Source organism: Lipophrys pholis (genome assembly GCF_963383615.2).
Source record: "Lipophrys pholis genome assembly, chromosome: 12".
Taxonomy (NCBI): domain Eukaryota; kingdom Metazoa; phylum Chordata; class Actinopteri; order Blenniiformes; family Blenniidae; genus Lipophrys; species Lipophrys pholis.
The window spans coordinates 20455642-20471536 of NC_137641.1; the positions used below are offsets into that span (position 1 = coordinate 20455642).

At 40.7% G+C, this 15895-nt stretch overlaps 1 protein-coding gene across 1 annotated transcript; it reads right to left on the reverse strand.

Moving 5' to 3' along the window:
• Positions 1 to 1991: 1991 nt before the first annotated feature.
• On the reverse strand, positions 1992 to 8836 carry LOC308118359 (eosinophil peroxidase-like). The gene is made up of 16 exons (XM_080477744.1): positions 8412 to 8836; positions 8213 to 8278; positions 8009 to 8096; positions 7688 to 7863; positions 7392 to 7524; positions 6884 to 7010; positions 6587 to 6793; positions 6131 to 6494; positions 5601 to 5761; positions 5257 to 5515; positions 5006 to 5176; positions 4680 to 4917; positions 3817 to 4025; positions 3691 to 3725; positions 3458 to 3532; positions 1992 to 2908 (listed from the first exon to the last, which is right to left on the reverse strand). Exons 2-15 carry the CDS (start codon positions 8274 to 8276, stop codon positions 3479 to 3481), a joined length of 2286 nt encoding a protein of 761 aa, XP_080333870.1. The 5' UTR covers positions 8277 to 8278; positions 8412 to 8836; the 3' UTR covers positions 1992 to 2908; positions 3458 to 3478.
• Between the last annotated feature and the right edge of the window lie 7059 nt (positions 8837 to 15895).

The window sequence follows — 15895 nt, forward strand, 5'->3', positions numbered from 1 at the left end:
TAGAGGAGAGACGCCTCGTTCTGTGCTGGAGAGTGATGCAGTGTCACCGCCATATTGGATGGGGCATCTCGTTCTCGGATAGTGCCAGAGTCATCGGGAGTTAACGCAGAACGAGCACTTTGTCCGTGTTTTGTTTTCAAAAACTTGAAGGAAAGCTGAAGAGAGCTGACTAGTAGGCCTTTCTCAGCCTTTCTCTGAACATGAACTGCAGTCTGATGATGTGAGTATTTGATATGTTGCACAAAGCTGTGAGCATCACGAATCTGCTCATACCAAAATCTCTCCCTTCCTTTGTGCAGCTCTTTTCAGACATTTTCACACATACACTTTTTACATGTTATAGATAGATAGATAGATAGATAGATAGATAGATAGATAGATAGATAGATAGATAGATAGATAGATAGATACACACACGTATTGACAGTTTGTTTAAGTGAAGTTTTATTTCAATACGACAGAGTAAAAAAAACTTACTCAAAGTTTAATACTAATGCCAACAGGTTGTGAGATGTCCGGTGTGTGTGTGTGTGTGTGTGTGTGTGTGTGTGTGTGTGTGTGTGTGTGTGTGTGTGTGTGTGTGTGTGTGTGTGTGTGTGTGTGTGTGTGTGTGTGTGTGTGTGTGTGTGTGTGTGTATATATATATATATATATACGTTTTTCCTTCAAACTTTGCTTTCGTCAAAGAATCCTCCATTTGCAGTAATTACAGCATTGCAGACCTTTGGCATTCTGACTGTTAATTCGTTGAGGTAATCTGGAGAAGATTCACCCCACACTTCTAGAAGCTCCTCCCACAAGTTGGATTGGCTGGATGGGCACTTCTTGGAGTGATGGCCTTCCTTATTCAAAGTCCCTTTCACCATGAACAAATGTGTATGTGTGTGTGTGTGTGTGTGTGTGTGTGTGTGTGTGTGTGTGTGTGTGTGTGTGTGTGTGTGTGTGTGTGTGTGTGTGTGGTTAGAACGGTTGCAGGGAGGCCTGCAACGGCACCCTGGGACCCGAAGCCATCGGGCCCAGCTACCACTGCCACGGCCCCCCAGACCCAGGAAGGCTCTAGCGAGCCACCCCAGAGATAGCCACACCCCCAGCCCAGAAAGCACCAGAGAGAAAACGCAGCAGAGACCCCCCCCAGGAGACCGCAAGGGACGCAGGGCCACAGGCCCCAGCCCAATCTGCCAAGCTGAGACCAGACAGAGTGGGGCCCCCAGGAAGGCTGAGAAGGATGCGACGGACTGAGGAGTCGAGTCGACTTTCTTCATTGCCTCTAACAGCATGACAGTTCACCTGTCAAACATTTCTTCCTCAGAATTCTTTGGAAAATTCAGCAGGGTATCCGATAGGTCAGGAGTTACCATCATGTGCTGGAGAGCTTCATGCAGTTCTTCTATTGAGATGGGAGCTTATAGGACTCGGATCTGTTCATCTTTTAATTTTGGGATGTCAACTGTGCTCATATTGACATTGACTTGGTCAAAATACAACTGAGTGCTGGGGTCCTTCCTGTGGCCCCTCATTCTGTTTCCAGACACACACACGCACCAGATATGTGCTGTTTAAATCAAAGATCACTTTGATTTAAAATAAGACACAACATCAAAGCTTTAAATCTTATGTGTGAATGTGTAATTTGTTATTAAAATCAAAAAATCAATGCCCAACATGAGTTAGACTGTCAGGGCCATATTGTTCTCCTTCTGTACTGAAGGACTGCTCACTCAAAGAAACAGTGGCTCCATCTAGAGGAGAACTACTGTCCATGGATGTTTTCCTTTCACTGACAGCATTCATTATATATTTACTAAAACAGTTTAGTGAACTGATGTTTTCCCAGGAGGAGACTTGTCATCACATTTACTTTATAAAGCCACACACTGACTCTTTCCTTTGCTTGTCTTTGAATATAAATGTGGAGCTTTCAATTTGATTCGAGTTAGTATCTAACAATTAATAGTGTATTACAATTAGTAGTAAATGAGTCAAAAAGTGATGTAGTATATGTAAAAGTAGTTTATATGTAAAAATACAAGTACTTAGTGTTGGAACTAATTACTTTGAATGGTCTGTCTCAGGATCCTTTACTAATTTGCACATAGTTGCATCACTGTAGAGATTCTGTGACACATGAGCCAAGCTGTCGGCACTTTGATAACATGAAAACAAATGTTTGTTGCAGCCAAAGTTTATTTAAGTGCAAAACGAGAAACATAATAAGAAAGTTGCTGTAAAACATGTTTTACAAACAACAAACAATAGAGCATTTTAGTGAAAGAAGATGTGAAAACAAACCTTTCATATTTATAGTAACACTGGTAATTCCCATCATCTAAATTGTATGATTTTACATTTTCAGTCCAATGTATTGCGTGTTGTAACAGAGTTCAATAGATGATCTGAAATCACATTTTTCCTTCATTAAAAATAATCGCACAGTAGTTCATCCTTCATTAAACTATTAAATATGTGCACACTTGTTCAAGATTCACTCACAAGAGGAAAAAACTAATAAAACTAATAAAAGTTAAGATTCACTGTAAAAGTAACTTCAATGCAGAGGTGGGGGAAACAACACACATCCTAAAGCAGGTAAAATAATAGCATTTAAAAGTGTGATGGAACAAAAAGTGCCATACAGTGAAAAGCAGGCAGCATGTGAAGAAGCTTTAAGTTCTCATCCCATTGGTCCCATCGCTGGCCTCAAAGACTCCAGGGATGACACACATGAACACGACTGCCTAGGAGCTGTAATGGTTCTGTTCGTTGTAGATGATCTGACAGAAGCGAATCATTTTCTCAGATGTAATGGCTGGAAGTGGCCAAGGAGGACCGAGAGTGGAGTCTGTGGATGTGAGGATGTTGGACTGTGGTGGTCCGCCAAGTCTCTGGGGCCTGATGGGTCCTGCTGGGCCTGCAGGGAAACAAAAATTTATCAGATGTATTTCAAAACCCTGAAAAAGAGGTGTGAATCCTGAAGGCTTGTAAAAAATCCAAATTCTCAGGGCTAAATTGATAAAATGTCCTCAGATTATCTGAGAAAAGTTTGCTTTCTGCAAACATGAAAACAAACATCATTTGTTCTCCAGCTGCCAGATTAAAGTTTAATAAGTAATACAGTTTGTAATTTTTGGCACTACAGGATCAAATGTATATATTTGTTGCTTTTACTGCAATGAAAAGTGTTTATTCTTTATATTTCCTGATCTTCTTTTCAAAGTTGAACCAAAACGTATAAAATCCTGCTATTTAATTCCTGTGGCTGTCAGAACGAGACGTTATCTGAGTTCAACCACCATAATCAGGTTCTCGTTCAAACTGCATCATAATAAATTTTGTTCATTCACATGCTTGGACTTGATATTAATTCACCACTTTGAACTATTCAGAAGACATTTAGAGCTGTAATTATCGAGGGAGAAGGCGATCTAAGCTGAAAGAGCCTCAGTGATGAGTAAATTACCTTGTCTTCCCTTTGGCCCTGTTAGACAGAGCGCCCCCTGCGCACTCTTGACTGTTCCACCTCATTTGTTCGCAGCTGAAATCAAGATAAAGAAGTTAAATTAAGATCCCAGGATGATTGTATCAGGGAAGCCATATTGGTACTTTGGTGAGAAAACAATGAAAGGTGACAAAAAGGAAAGAATCATATGAGATGTGACTTCATTGTGTCTACTAGTGGTGGATAAAACCAACCTCTCGTCTTTGCTTGGGTCCAGAACAACCAGCGCCTGTAGGATGCCAGATAAAATGAGTTAAAACACAGTTAAATACAGACTGAAAACATTTAACGCTTCCCAAAGTATATCGGTGTTGCTTCACCTCTGCAGGGCCTCTGCCTCCACGCAGACAGGTCCAAACGACGGACCGTGGAGCACCGAACAAGCCGGTTCCGGTTCGAGAGGACAGTGAAGACGTCGGCGGGGACAGATGTGATGCCGGTGTTGTCACAGATTATCCGGCCCAGTGAAGCATTGGACAACGCAGCCCTCTGCCTTGGGGAAAAGACATTCCTGTTTTCGTACCACAGCCTGAAAAATAAGGGACAAAACAGATTTATGTCAACACGAGCTTCAGCTGAAATTCAGAAGCCTGCATCCAAAGTCGAGTATAAAAAAAATAAAAAAATAAACATTCTATAATGCAGTATACAATAAAAACAAATGTGATTATATTGTAAATATGTGAACACCTATAAAGTGCAACAAGAAAGATGGAGTTTACCCTGAAAGGTATTATCACCCTGCCTTCTTAAAAAAAAAAAAAAAAAAGGTTTCTTCCTAATTCAGCCAACAATGCGGGTTTAACAGCAGAATGCCACTCTCATATTGTTTTTGAGGTCAGGCTACAATCTTTTGGTGTAAAAATTATGATGTTGGTCAAAGAACAGGCTTCGGCAGTCACACATGATCAACCTCAGCACAAGAACCTTTAGACCTGAAGCACGACCAATACTTCCTCTTAGTGTAACGCCAAAACCAAAAAACTTAAACCGCTAAGGACAGGTTGGAGTGTTTTGCATGATCAGGTTAAGAATGCAAGGTTGTTTGTATTGTGGATGAAGAGTTCCCATTTTCATTCAAATTTATGTGTGTTTATTAGGCGTATAAATGCAAAAGTAGTTGATTATATGGCCCTGGAAATTAAAAGCGAATATACTAATGTATGCACACACAAAGACTAACCTGTCACCATCGCGGATGTTCTTGAACTGTCTCGCGATCAGACAGGCAAAGAGAGGCCCAACGCGTCCACCAGTGACAAACGGCTCCGACACACCGCCAAGCCACACATCAATGTTGTCAGCTGTACCGTAGAGCTCAAGGAGGTTGCCCGCCAGATTGTTATTTCCCAGGACCTGAGCCAGCTCTGCCCGGTTCCTGGGCTGAGACAGGCCACAGAACTTGCGCCAGGCGTTGTATCCTGTGGAAGTAAGTAGGTAAATGTCAGGACAATTACAGCAGAAGGTAAATATTATGGGACAAAACCTGAATTTGAGCACAGTATGTACCAGGCAAGGCATGGTCACGCCCTCTCTGCATGTTGAGAGAGCCCAGATCCAATGCAATGTGCTGCACAAACTGGAAAAGCCGCTCCCTCAGAGCGTCCACCATCATGTGATCCTGTACGTTGAGTTTGGCGGGACGGCCGATCAGACCACGCAGCAGGGGGTCAATTCCACCTGGAAGAATGAAAGGACTATTAGGGTCACAGTTTAAGAGAGAATTACCCATTAGTTACAGTTTGCCTTGTGCAACTCACCCTCAAAGGGGATTCTCCAGGGGGTGAAGAAAGCCTTGAACACGGGGATGTTGGGAAACTGGGTGCTGTCTCTGTAGTTTCCATCCAGGCGAGAAAAAAATGGCTGAATCGCCAAGTGGGCAAAACGGAAAGCTGCTGTTGCAAAAACATTGGCGATGCTGGGGTCAACGGTGTGATCGTACCCAGTGTAACGACCAATCAAGGTGCGCACAGTCCTTGCTCCTAAAATTTGTGGCAGGTAGTCTCTCAACGCAAACACCTGAGCAAGAGAGACAGAGATGCTCAGTTTGGCAGAATTACAACATCTCGCTGGACAAACATGACTGACTGCTTGGTCCTGCTACCTGTGCATAAGCACCCATGATCTTGCGGGCCTCCTGGTAAAGAGTCTCGCTGTCCCAGTGTGGGTTCAGTCTCCTCAGCTCACGAGCCAGGCGGTTATGCTCACGCACGAACAGAGTGTGAAGCGTCGTCAGAGCAACATTCTCGTCCACACGGACGTCACCTGAAGGAGAAAAAATAAAGTACACGTTTCGTTATCACAGTACTTAATAATGCTTTAAAAATGGTCAATAAATCATCATCAAAATTGTGTTTTTACAATTATCATATCTCATACTTCTTATCTGTTTATTAGGTGTTTCAAAAACTCCTTTTACCAACAAATGGTTCATGAAAGAAAAGTGTGTCTCATTGCAAAGAGTTTAAAATATAACCCGTCTTTACAGGATTAATATGCATAATCCTTGCAGCTGTAATTCATTCTTCTTGTTACTGTTGTCGCCTCCCGCTGACCACTGAGACATCAAGCTTGAATCACTTGTTTAGTTTCTGAAGCTTCTACTTACAATTCAAAACACTGAAAACTTCTCACCTGCGATGAAACAAGGGATCTCCCTGGCGTTGCTGTCGTTGGTGATTGCTCTGCGAGTGGCACACATGTTCACCTGCAGCGAGTGGAAGGGCAGCAGCTCACGGCCGTTGTCTCTGAACTCTGTGTTAACTCGCAGCAGACCGCCATCGTCAGTGAGGTTGCGGAGATCCAGAGCGAGCTTCTCCTCGGAGCCGTACACCTGGCTGATATCTAAGAAGGCCGTCAGCGCATTGATCTGCTGTCTTGTGTTTGGACTTCCACCAAAATTGTAGGCCGAGAATCCTGTTCCACAAACGCCGGCCGATCTGAAGGAAGGGATGCAGCTGTCCGGGCCGGTGGGAAAGCGAGGGTCACCGGGAGGAATCTGTTTGGAAGAGAAGGGAGTTTAAGTCAGGGAGCCAAAGGTTATGGAGGGAAACGGCATCTCTGTGGGAAGGCTTGAGGTTGAACACCAACCTTGATGGGGATGCATGGCTCAGAACGCTCGCAACTCTCCTCACAGTTCACCCCGTTGCTGAAGGACTTGATGCTCGGTGAGAAGGGCGTGAAGGTGAGATCGTGGTCATTCCATTGTCCAAAAATTGTCACCATGTGGGTGATCTCTCTGTCACTGACGACCCCCTCATCTGTTGTGCTCAGGATGTTGTTGGACACCTGTCTGACCTGAGAATGAAGGAGAATCAGGTAGTTTTATTTCTCCATCCAGTTTGAATAATCCACTAAAGACGATCATCTGGGTCTTTGAGGTCGTACCAGTGGGAGCAGGAAATTGTTGATCCTTCGGCTGCTGTTTCCTTTTGGTTCAGAGATACCATCATCATATTGAGCAGGCAGCCAGCGGGCAAACGGGGTGTTGGAGGCTCCTTTACGAGTGGCTTTTCTAAAGAGAAAACAAGAGATGTACTTATTTAGAAATCATGTTTGAGAAATCCCGGGGATGTGTACACTTCTTTTTGAGGTGGCCTGTCCTACAAGCTATATTTCACAACACTTTTGAAATCCAAGTTTCATCAATTTAACCCTAGTAATTTTTGGAGGGGGGGTTTGTGAGAAACTGTTCTAGAGAGTGTTAAAATCAAAATAACCTAAGTGATACTAATCCAAATATTCAAGATAATATTTTTACATTTTGAAAACTATTTATATGATAGCAAAATAAATGTAAGAAGTGTTTATCTTTTTCATGTGTTTATGGACACGAGCAGAGTTAAGAATGCAGATGACCTTAAAACCTTTCAACAAGCTGTATTGTTTCACTTACAGGTTGTTGCAGATGCTGGTGATGGTGCGAAACCTGTTAATGCTTTGTATGGTGTTACACTGCGGGTCTCTGGTCTGAGCGGCACATCCAGTTATTTCAGACAGTTTCATCAGATCTTCCTCGCTGAGATAATCTGAAAAAATGGAAGAGATGCATACTGTGGTGAACACTGTGCATATCTCCAAGCTTCGCATGTCTGGTTTTTAATTAGACCTTTGAAGTGTTCCGGTATGCCCCCACCGTAGCAGAGTGCCACATCAGGAACACAAAACCAGCAGTGTCCTTTTGTCTCTAACCTGTTGCATTGAGAGAGCGTTTGTGGATATGATGTGTCCTCTCCTGCAGCAAACGGAGGGTTTGGGCCATGTAGTCCGCAGATCTGACGGCTGTACGCGTGTAAGCACGAGGTTGCTTCAGGAGACGGAGAGCATCGTGAGGACTCACCACATCCCTGCGAACCCGTCTCAGACTCCTGGAATCAAAAGTCAAACAATTGAGGAAAGTTTTTCTTTTTGGTAAAACAGGGGGATAATGAAGAATCCACTGGATACCACAAAAGTCTAATCATCGAGCCTTTTGCAGGACTATTACAAATAAAATATATGAGGAAAACCCACTCTTGTCTGGAGTATGTATAGGCGTCATCCACAATCTTCTTTGCGTCGTCAAAACAATGTTGAAGGAGAGGACTGTCAAAGGTCTGGCCTTCAAAGAGAAAAAAAGAAATTCAACTATCCAGTGAAATTCCACCAAACAAACCCCAAAAAACACAGAAAAGGAAGAATTACTCTAGAAACAAGTTGGCAGTATAATGGATTTACCTGCTAGTTTGGACTCACCGGGCATCAGGCAGATGCCCAGAACAAGAAGGACAGAGAAAAGCATCTCTGGGAAAAATAAAAACATCAAACCAAAATTAATCTAAAATCTGTTTAAAATGCTGGTGTAGAATGACTTGATAAGCACAGTGTACCATCAAAAAGGAACGCTGTAAATAAAGATTAAAAGAAGTCTTGTTACCTGTGCCTGTATGGAGACTTGTGAAGGCCTCAGTTGCGCTGTGAGATGTAAAGTGAACTATGTCGCATGTCCCACAGTCACCGTCTTTTATTCAGCCTGGAAGCCTCGCCCCGTCTTCAGCAGGTGAAGGTTCTGTCAGCCACCAGCTCTTCCTTCTTCCTCCTCTCTGTGCTGAAGGAAATGTTTATCTATTTTCTTTTTCCTTATCAGTTAATGGCCAGGTACTAATCCTGATGTCTATTGTAGGTATAGGGCAATATTTGGAAAGGAGGAAAAGTTACCAACCAAACTGTGAAGAGTTCACTCTTTGCAAGACTGTATAATCCTGCACCATTTTTTTCAAAGTAAAGAAAAGACTGATGCCTCACAATCACGGTACACCAACCATGTTTATTCTATCTGTGAGTACATGATGTCCACGTGTCTGTGGTTAGTAAGGTAATTATAGCAGAAGCTATGCAGAAATTTAGACTGCAGACATCAGTCTAAAAACAGAAAAAAAGATGTGAAAGGAGAATTTTCACCTGAATTTATAACCGATTGATAAAAACTAAATACAAACAACATGTATCTGAAGCTCTTTGATGTTAACTTCCTCCATAGATGTGAATGTATGTTGGTTGTTATTGGGTCAAAGAGTTAGATGAATGTTATTCAATTCAATTCAACCTTATTTTAATAGCACCAAATGCAACACAGTCCTTTTCGAGATGCTTTACACAGAGGAAAAACCAAACACATCCACATGAGCAGGCATAAGGGACCGTGGAAAGGAAAAACTCCCTCCAACAGGAATAAACTTTTGCAGAACCAGACCCGGAGGGGGCGGCTTTCTGATATTCTGGTTGGGGTGAGTGGATAAAGGAGAGAAAAGAAAAGGAGAGGACAGACAGACAGACAAACTGGGTGGGTGGGATTCAAAACCTTGGTGTGGGTATGGGGTTGTGTTATTGTACTTTTATTTGTTTCAGTCGTTGACTGCTCGTGGCCTCAGTATTACAACATGGCAACTGATGCATTTGAGAAATCCTTTGAAATAGGGAACCACTTTATTATGTGAGACAACTGAATATATATATATATATATATATATATACACACACACGTACACTAACGTCTACTAATGTCTACAGTCTAATTTTCTACATAGCTTGTGCTGACCTTTTCTGAGTCATTTCAGAATTACCTGGGTAAACCCACAAAGTAATGAATGAATAACCGGTTGTGTTTTTGGAAGAAAAAAAAACCCAAGACATGCGTGACACGTTTTCACCTTATGAAATATTTCTGTGCATGGGTGGGGTTTGCTGAGCCTGCTGTACTTACAGTAGCTTGTTCACAGTATTTTCAAAAAGTTGGGACAAGGCTGCTAAGACAACAAACATAACGAAACAAAGAGCAGAGATGTTATGTATGATTTTACCTGCACCCGGTGTGCATATGGGCGGAGAGAACTCTAATAGCTTTACTCAGAATTACATGTGCATAGTTGTCATGGAAAGTTGTGACAATGCGGAGGGGAAAACAGAGAGCAGCAATCAGAGATATAATTTTGGCTGTATGGAAGTGTTTGGGTGGAGATTAGTTTTAATGCTTTTTCAATGTCAGAAAATTTCAGGAAAGGGACAAACTATGAGCAAAGTGGCCAGAACTATGTGACAGTACTTGGGAGCTTGAGAGTATCCAGGTTAAAAAACAAAAGCAAAAACATGCTCAACATGTGAGCCACTGTCATTAAATCCATTTGAGGTTAGATAGTACCTACACTCATTTTAAAGTGGAGTGATTAAACATGGTTTTAGAATAACAACTGAAATCTGAAATTGTTGTGCGAACACACAGCTAACGATTGATGTTTTACCTATGTCAGTATATGTCAACGTCATGATTGAAAACTCTTTACACTCTCATACTTTACGTTCATAACTATATTCACGAACATGCAACAGACCAAGTTTGACTCGTCTTTTGGTTTTGTTTTTAAAATCAGATATGTGCTGTTTAAACCAAGGATCACTTTGATTTCAGAGAAAACACAACATCAAAATTTTAAAACTGGAAATGCTTAAATATAACCGGGACTTTTAAGATTTTACAAGGTATTAAAACCATTTTTATCAGAATGTACTTTTATAAGATCAATCCGTAAATTATTCCAGGAATTTGGTGCCAAAAAAAACCAACAAAGTTCTACCCACTATCAATGATTTGCATTCTGGTAAAGATTAGAGGATGTGTTGTCGTTTGCAGTTCAAAAGAAAGAAGAATGGAAAGAAACTAGAGCTAAATACCACCAAACTAATAGTTTGGTGGATAACCACGTATCAATCAATCAGTTGACAAACACCTAAACAAGATAAACAATCATTAAATAACATGTGCAACGATGAGTGGAGTCACTGTTTGTAATGCGTTTTCACGCTCTATGACACACACTGTGCAGGCAGGGAGAATTTTGATATCCCATTAAAAGTGAAAAAATAAAATCCCCAAAACTAGACTGTTAATAAAAACATTCTTTGTTGTGGCATTTAAAGAAAGTACCATTTATATTTGTTAAAAATGCAACATGGTAAACTGCTGAGAAAGTGTGAGGGTTGCATGTTCTTCCTTGGCGTGGTTGGGTGCTCCAGATTCCTTTTCACAGTCCAGGTGAACTTGTTAACAAAAGTCGAGGTTGTCTTGGTTAAAGGGTCCGTAGAAATGTGTGCAATTCCCTTTTTTGTGCTTTGTGTGGCCTCGTATCGTCCATTCAATCAATACATTTACCAACCAAACAGCCAAACATCCAACCAACCAACGAAATAAATGATTAAAAAAAACAAAAAACTTAAAAAGTCTGCTATGAATGATAAGGACAATAAAGTGAAATAAAAACAATTATTCAAAAGAAACGCCTTTGATAGTCCATTTGTTGTGTTTTGGTTTGCTTCGCGGTTTTTTTTTTTTTTTACACAACTACCTCCGTTGCTCCGAAATTTAAAAAAAAATAAATAAAATCAATTGGTATAATATCTATTCCCTGGTATAACACCTTTTATCTGTGCATCGTACATGTAAATATCTATTATGATACCACTTTGTGTCTTTTGATACATGGATGCATCTCCTTGATTTAGCAAGACTTTATAATTCAAAAAATTATTATCTTTGCAGATTTCGATATGCATGACGATAATACCTGTTACAAGAAAGTGTTAGACAGTAAGCAAGATTCTGGAACTGTAAAACACAACAAAGGGTTCATTTGTAGGTTTGGAGTCGAAGAGAAAAGGCTCGTTTTGTCAACACATCACTGGTTTCATAACATCCACTGAAGGGTTGCACCCTTTGTGTCCAAATCAATCTTCTAAGGAAGGAGAAAACGAAAAGCAGAAATTAGCGGTAATTATTGAAACACAGTTTGTCAACTTCTGGGTTTAGCAAAAAAAAGCCGCATTTCACCATTGGTTCAGTTAGTGACCTGTAGTGTTTGGCTGCAGCACAAAGTTGGGAAATGTGACTTTTACAATCATTCAAAAAATATTTCACAGCGTAACGATGGCAGAGAAGAGAAAAAGAATCAGAAAGACCTGATTAGAAATGACATTTCTTGATTTATACAGATCACCAACCAGGAAGATTCTATGCTGGCTGTCAGTAATGTTAGTAATTAGCGAAAAGACCCAGGTCAGGTAAGCTTGACTGTGGTGTATTCATTATCATGAGTCATTTGTTAAGATAACAAGTTAGAAATGAGAGTCAGACCTCACCTTTTCTCCGAATACAATAAGGAAGCAGTGTACCTGATACTGTAGACCGTAAATCATAGGCGTCTTCCTTCAGGCAGACAATGCTCAGAACACTACCCATCATGAAGGTCACCTTATCTCACTTTTATCACTTTTAACACATCAACCCTGTTCGTGTGCCAAGACAACAACACTCAGGCCTGCAGGTTCTTTCTCATTTTTGGGTACAATTGTATGACATATTTAGAGATTTTGCAAAGAAACACGTTTTTTTTATACTCAGGAGATGTTTAAAAAACTGAAAAGTCCATCTTGTAGAAACAACCGCAGGAAATCTAAGAAGAACTTGAATGCATTGCAGTGGAAACCTGCCAGATCTTTGAGATTGTTGCGGTTAAATATTCTGCAACTAAAGGACGGAAAATGTGATAGGGGTATATATTCTGAATATTTTAATTGTCTTTATTCTTTGGGAAATTTTATCATGATGATAAAAACAAGTTTGTTTCTACCTGAGAATATATAATGGTGAATTATAATAATAAATAGACGTGCATGAAAAAGTGGACCTCTTACACATTTTGCACAAAGCATCTAAAGACAATATGAAACCAAACGCAAATTATTTGTGCAGCAACCCTTGTGTTGAAAAGTCTTTGACGTATTCAAGCAATTTACTGAGCAACTTGTCTACATGTTTATAATATCTCGTTTCTCAGCGGCTGTTTAGTTCGGTAAGCCTTGTATCCAGGAGAATATATCTTTCTTATTTATTATTGTGAAAAAGTAAGAAAAATAAATGTTACTTTGACATTTTCTGAGGTTCTTCTCGATAAATCTCGTGGTGTCTTCCGAGGCCTTTGGGATGCTTGTTCAGCACTGATCATTGTGTTTGTTGTGCAGAGTCAAAACCCAAAAAACCAGGAGATGAGCGTTTACAGTAAAGCACTCCGAGAGCGAACTGCGTGCATTTTGCTTTGGCCATCTATCAAAAAGGGAAGGCCCGATACACCCTGGACAGGCAGCCACACACACACACACACACACCCAAAGCCTAAAATACTTTTGCTTTGACAGGGTTAAAACTTTAACTCAGTAATTTCATGACTGGTATTGAAACTTTGTGGCCTTCAAAGTTTGTGTCGAGTTTTTTTATTCTTCTCCTTACTACCCCCATTTGGTGTTCCATTTTCTTTTTCTGACTTGTTTACGTGATATTTGTGTGTGGTTACGCCCCTACTCTCCTCTGTAACTGTATGGAATCTTTCCGTCTAGCAGGTCAGTCCTCCTCTATGTTCAGTTTCCATAACCCACGTGGCTTGTTTTTTTTTAAGCGCTTTAATTGAAACACAAGTTTCAGCTTTTTTCGGTTCTTGGCGATGGAAAAAAGGCCACATTAAAACAACAACACGCGAGTCCTTTTTCACACTTCACCCCCGTGGGTTTGAATGTCACACGCACAAAATCTAAAACACTGACGACAAACCCTCAGAACAGAAGTATGGAAAAATATGGGATTAAAACATACAGAATAATGTGATGTTAATCTTAAAGCAGTATTTATTTTTTTGTTTTTTTAAGAAGCTGCTGCAATTCTGTGGATTTTGCTGCTCTGTCATGTACAGTACACCTGTTGTAGGAAAAGATGACTAAAGAAATGCCCCTAGCTGCACACCAGGAAATAATGTAAAAAAAAAATAAAAATACAAAAACATAGTTCATAAGCTTAAAACAACACAAAACAAAACAAAGAATGATGACAGTAAAAGTTGTGTGAAGCTGTAAAGAGTTCTGACAACAGATCAAGAAATCCCTCCCTCCTATTGTATACTCCTTGGATGACTCAATACCTTTTCTATTAGTCGCCACCAGGACCTCAAGAACCTGTTTGTACTTCCCCGAGATGCTTTAACATTTTATCAGAAGAGTCAATGCCAAGTATTGTTTTATATCTGCCCTCATTAAAAAAACAAAACAAAACAAAACCAAAAACAAAGCCAATCGCGTCACAGATGAATCACGTTTCACTTCATTAGGCCCGTGTGTCACAAATCCAACCAGATCTCATCTTTTACAGTACGAAGCTCTGCAGGCTTAACTCAAATACTCAAACATAAATGTAACGTCTGGGAGAGAGGTCAGCTGGTATCCACAGGTCATTTGGGAAACAGAGAATGTCGAGTGCAAATCAAATCGTCAATGTTCCAGCGAATAGTTTTGATAAAGTCATGTGGGTTCAAAACCAAAACATGTATTTCTCATCATGAGGGCTGCGCCCGGGCTGCAGATGGCACATATAATTATAATCTTCCTTGAGCATTCATTATTTTATAGGTTGAAGGCAATTAGTTAGGCGTGGAGACGATTTCTAATTCTTTAGCTGATGTAACATGAAGTGGACAGCACTTCAGATATCTATCCTGAGTTGGTAGGTTTTATATTACATCCAATCTGTATAGATCGGATTTGAGCGGCACCACTGAGACACTTCACTGCTCATTACACATTTAGGAAGCTGTTTTGCAAAAGGAAAAAGGGAATTTCATCACCAATCTTTACTGCAGAGCTACAGTATATAAGGTCAAGTCTGTGGCATTGTGAGGGCGACAAAGGTTTCATCCTCAAACCAGAGCAACAAACAGTGATTGAAGAATTCCAGGTTCAGGAGTGGATAGATGGAATTTCCATCTTGCAAGACACTAATTATCATGAATCATTTGAACAATGGCACGCTGGACTAAAGAAAAGAGAGGGAGAATTCCACCCATGTCACCGGGCAATCCCAGCCTTGAATCAGGTAATCCTGACAGACCGCAGCCATCTTCTATTTGTAGCGTTTGACTTACCATCAGGTTGTTAGCTCAGTTTGCCTCCAAGCAGCTGAACTCTTACATTCCAACTGCCATTGGTCTGCTCAATCACTGTAAATAGATGTGTCGGTGTGTGTATTCTATGAATGATGTTATCTTTTATCTATGTTGTACAGGAGACTACCATAAATTTGGGATAATAAAGTTTACCTTGACCGTGGCCCTGTTTCCTCTCACAGTCCCGGGCCCTAACTTTTGTTGTGTTTTGTCTGTTGGTCTTGCACAATGATGGTGTTGAGAGCCTCTGAAAGCCTTACAAAACTGCATACAAACACAGAACGGACAAGTGACGTGACATCAGTGGTTCAGACATTTTCGTGTGCATGGCGATATGTCGTTATCAGACGCTTGTTGTATTGTAAACGACTTGTCCGGGGTGTAACCTGCCCTCATCCAGAGTCAGCTGGCATCTCCTCCAGGAACCCACGACACTCAGTTAAAATGAACGATGGATGTATATGACTAAAATGACCACACAAAAACTTTTACAAGAGCTGGATGCGTCTATCCTTTCGTCATAAAGAGTCATGTTCTCAAACAGGTATGTGACCTTCATATTTTTGTTTCAGAGTTTAATTACTAAGTGAATAAGAATGATGAGGGCAGAGAAGACAAAACAAAGAGGAAGAATATTCTCTCAACCAATTTCCCAGTTTTAAACACAAAACAACCCACCTAATGGCCTGCTCATCCACACCAATTACAAAGCAATATTGATGTTCTTTTTATATTTCCACACATAACAGCTAATAGAACGTCCTCCGTCCTCAATGAGTCTAACTGAAACACAGCTGGAGCGTGACACATGGCACAATAATTATCAGTGGCATATCATTACCCTTTGTGAAGCTGGATGGTGACATTACCGACTTAATAATCCTGG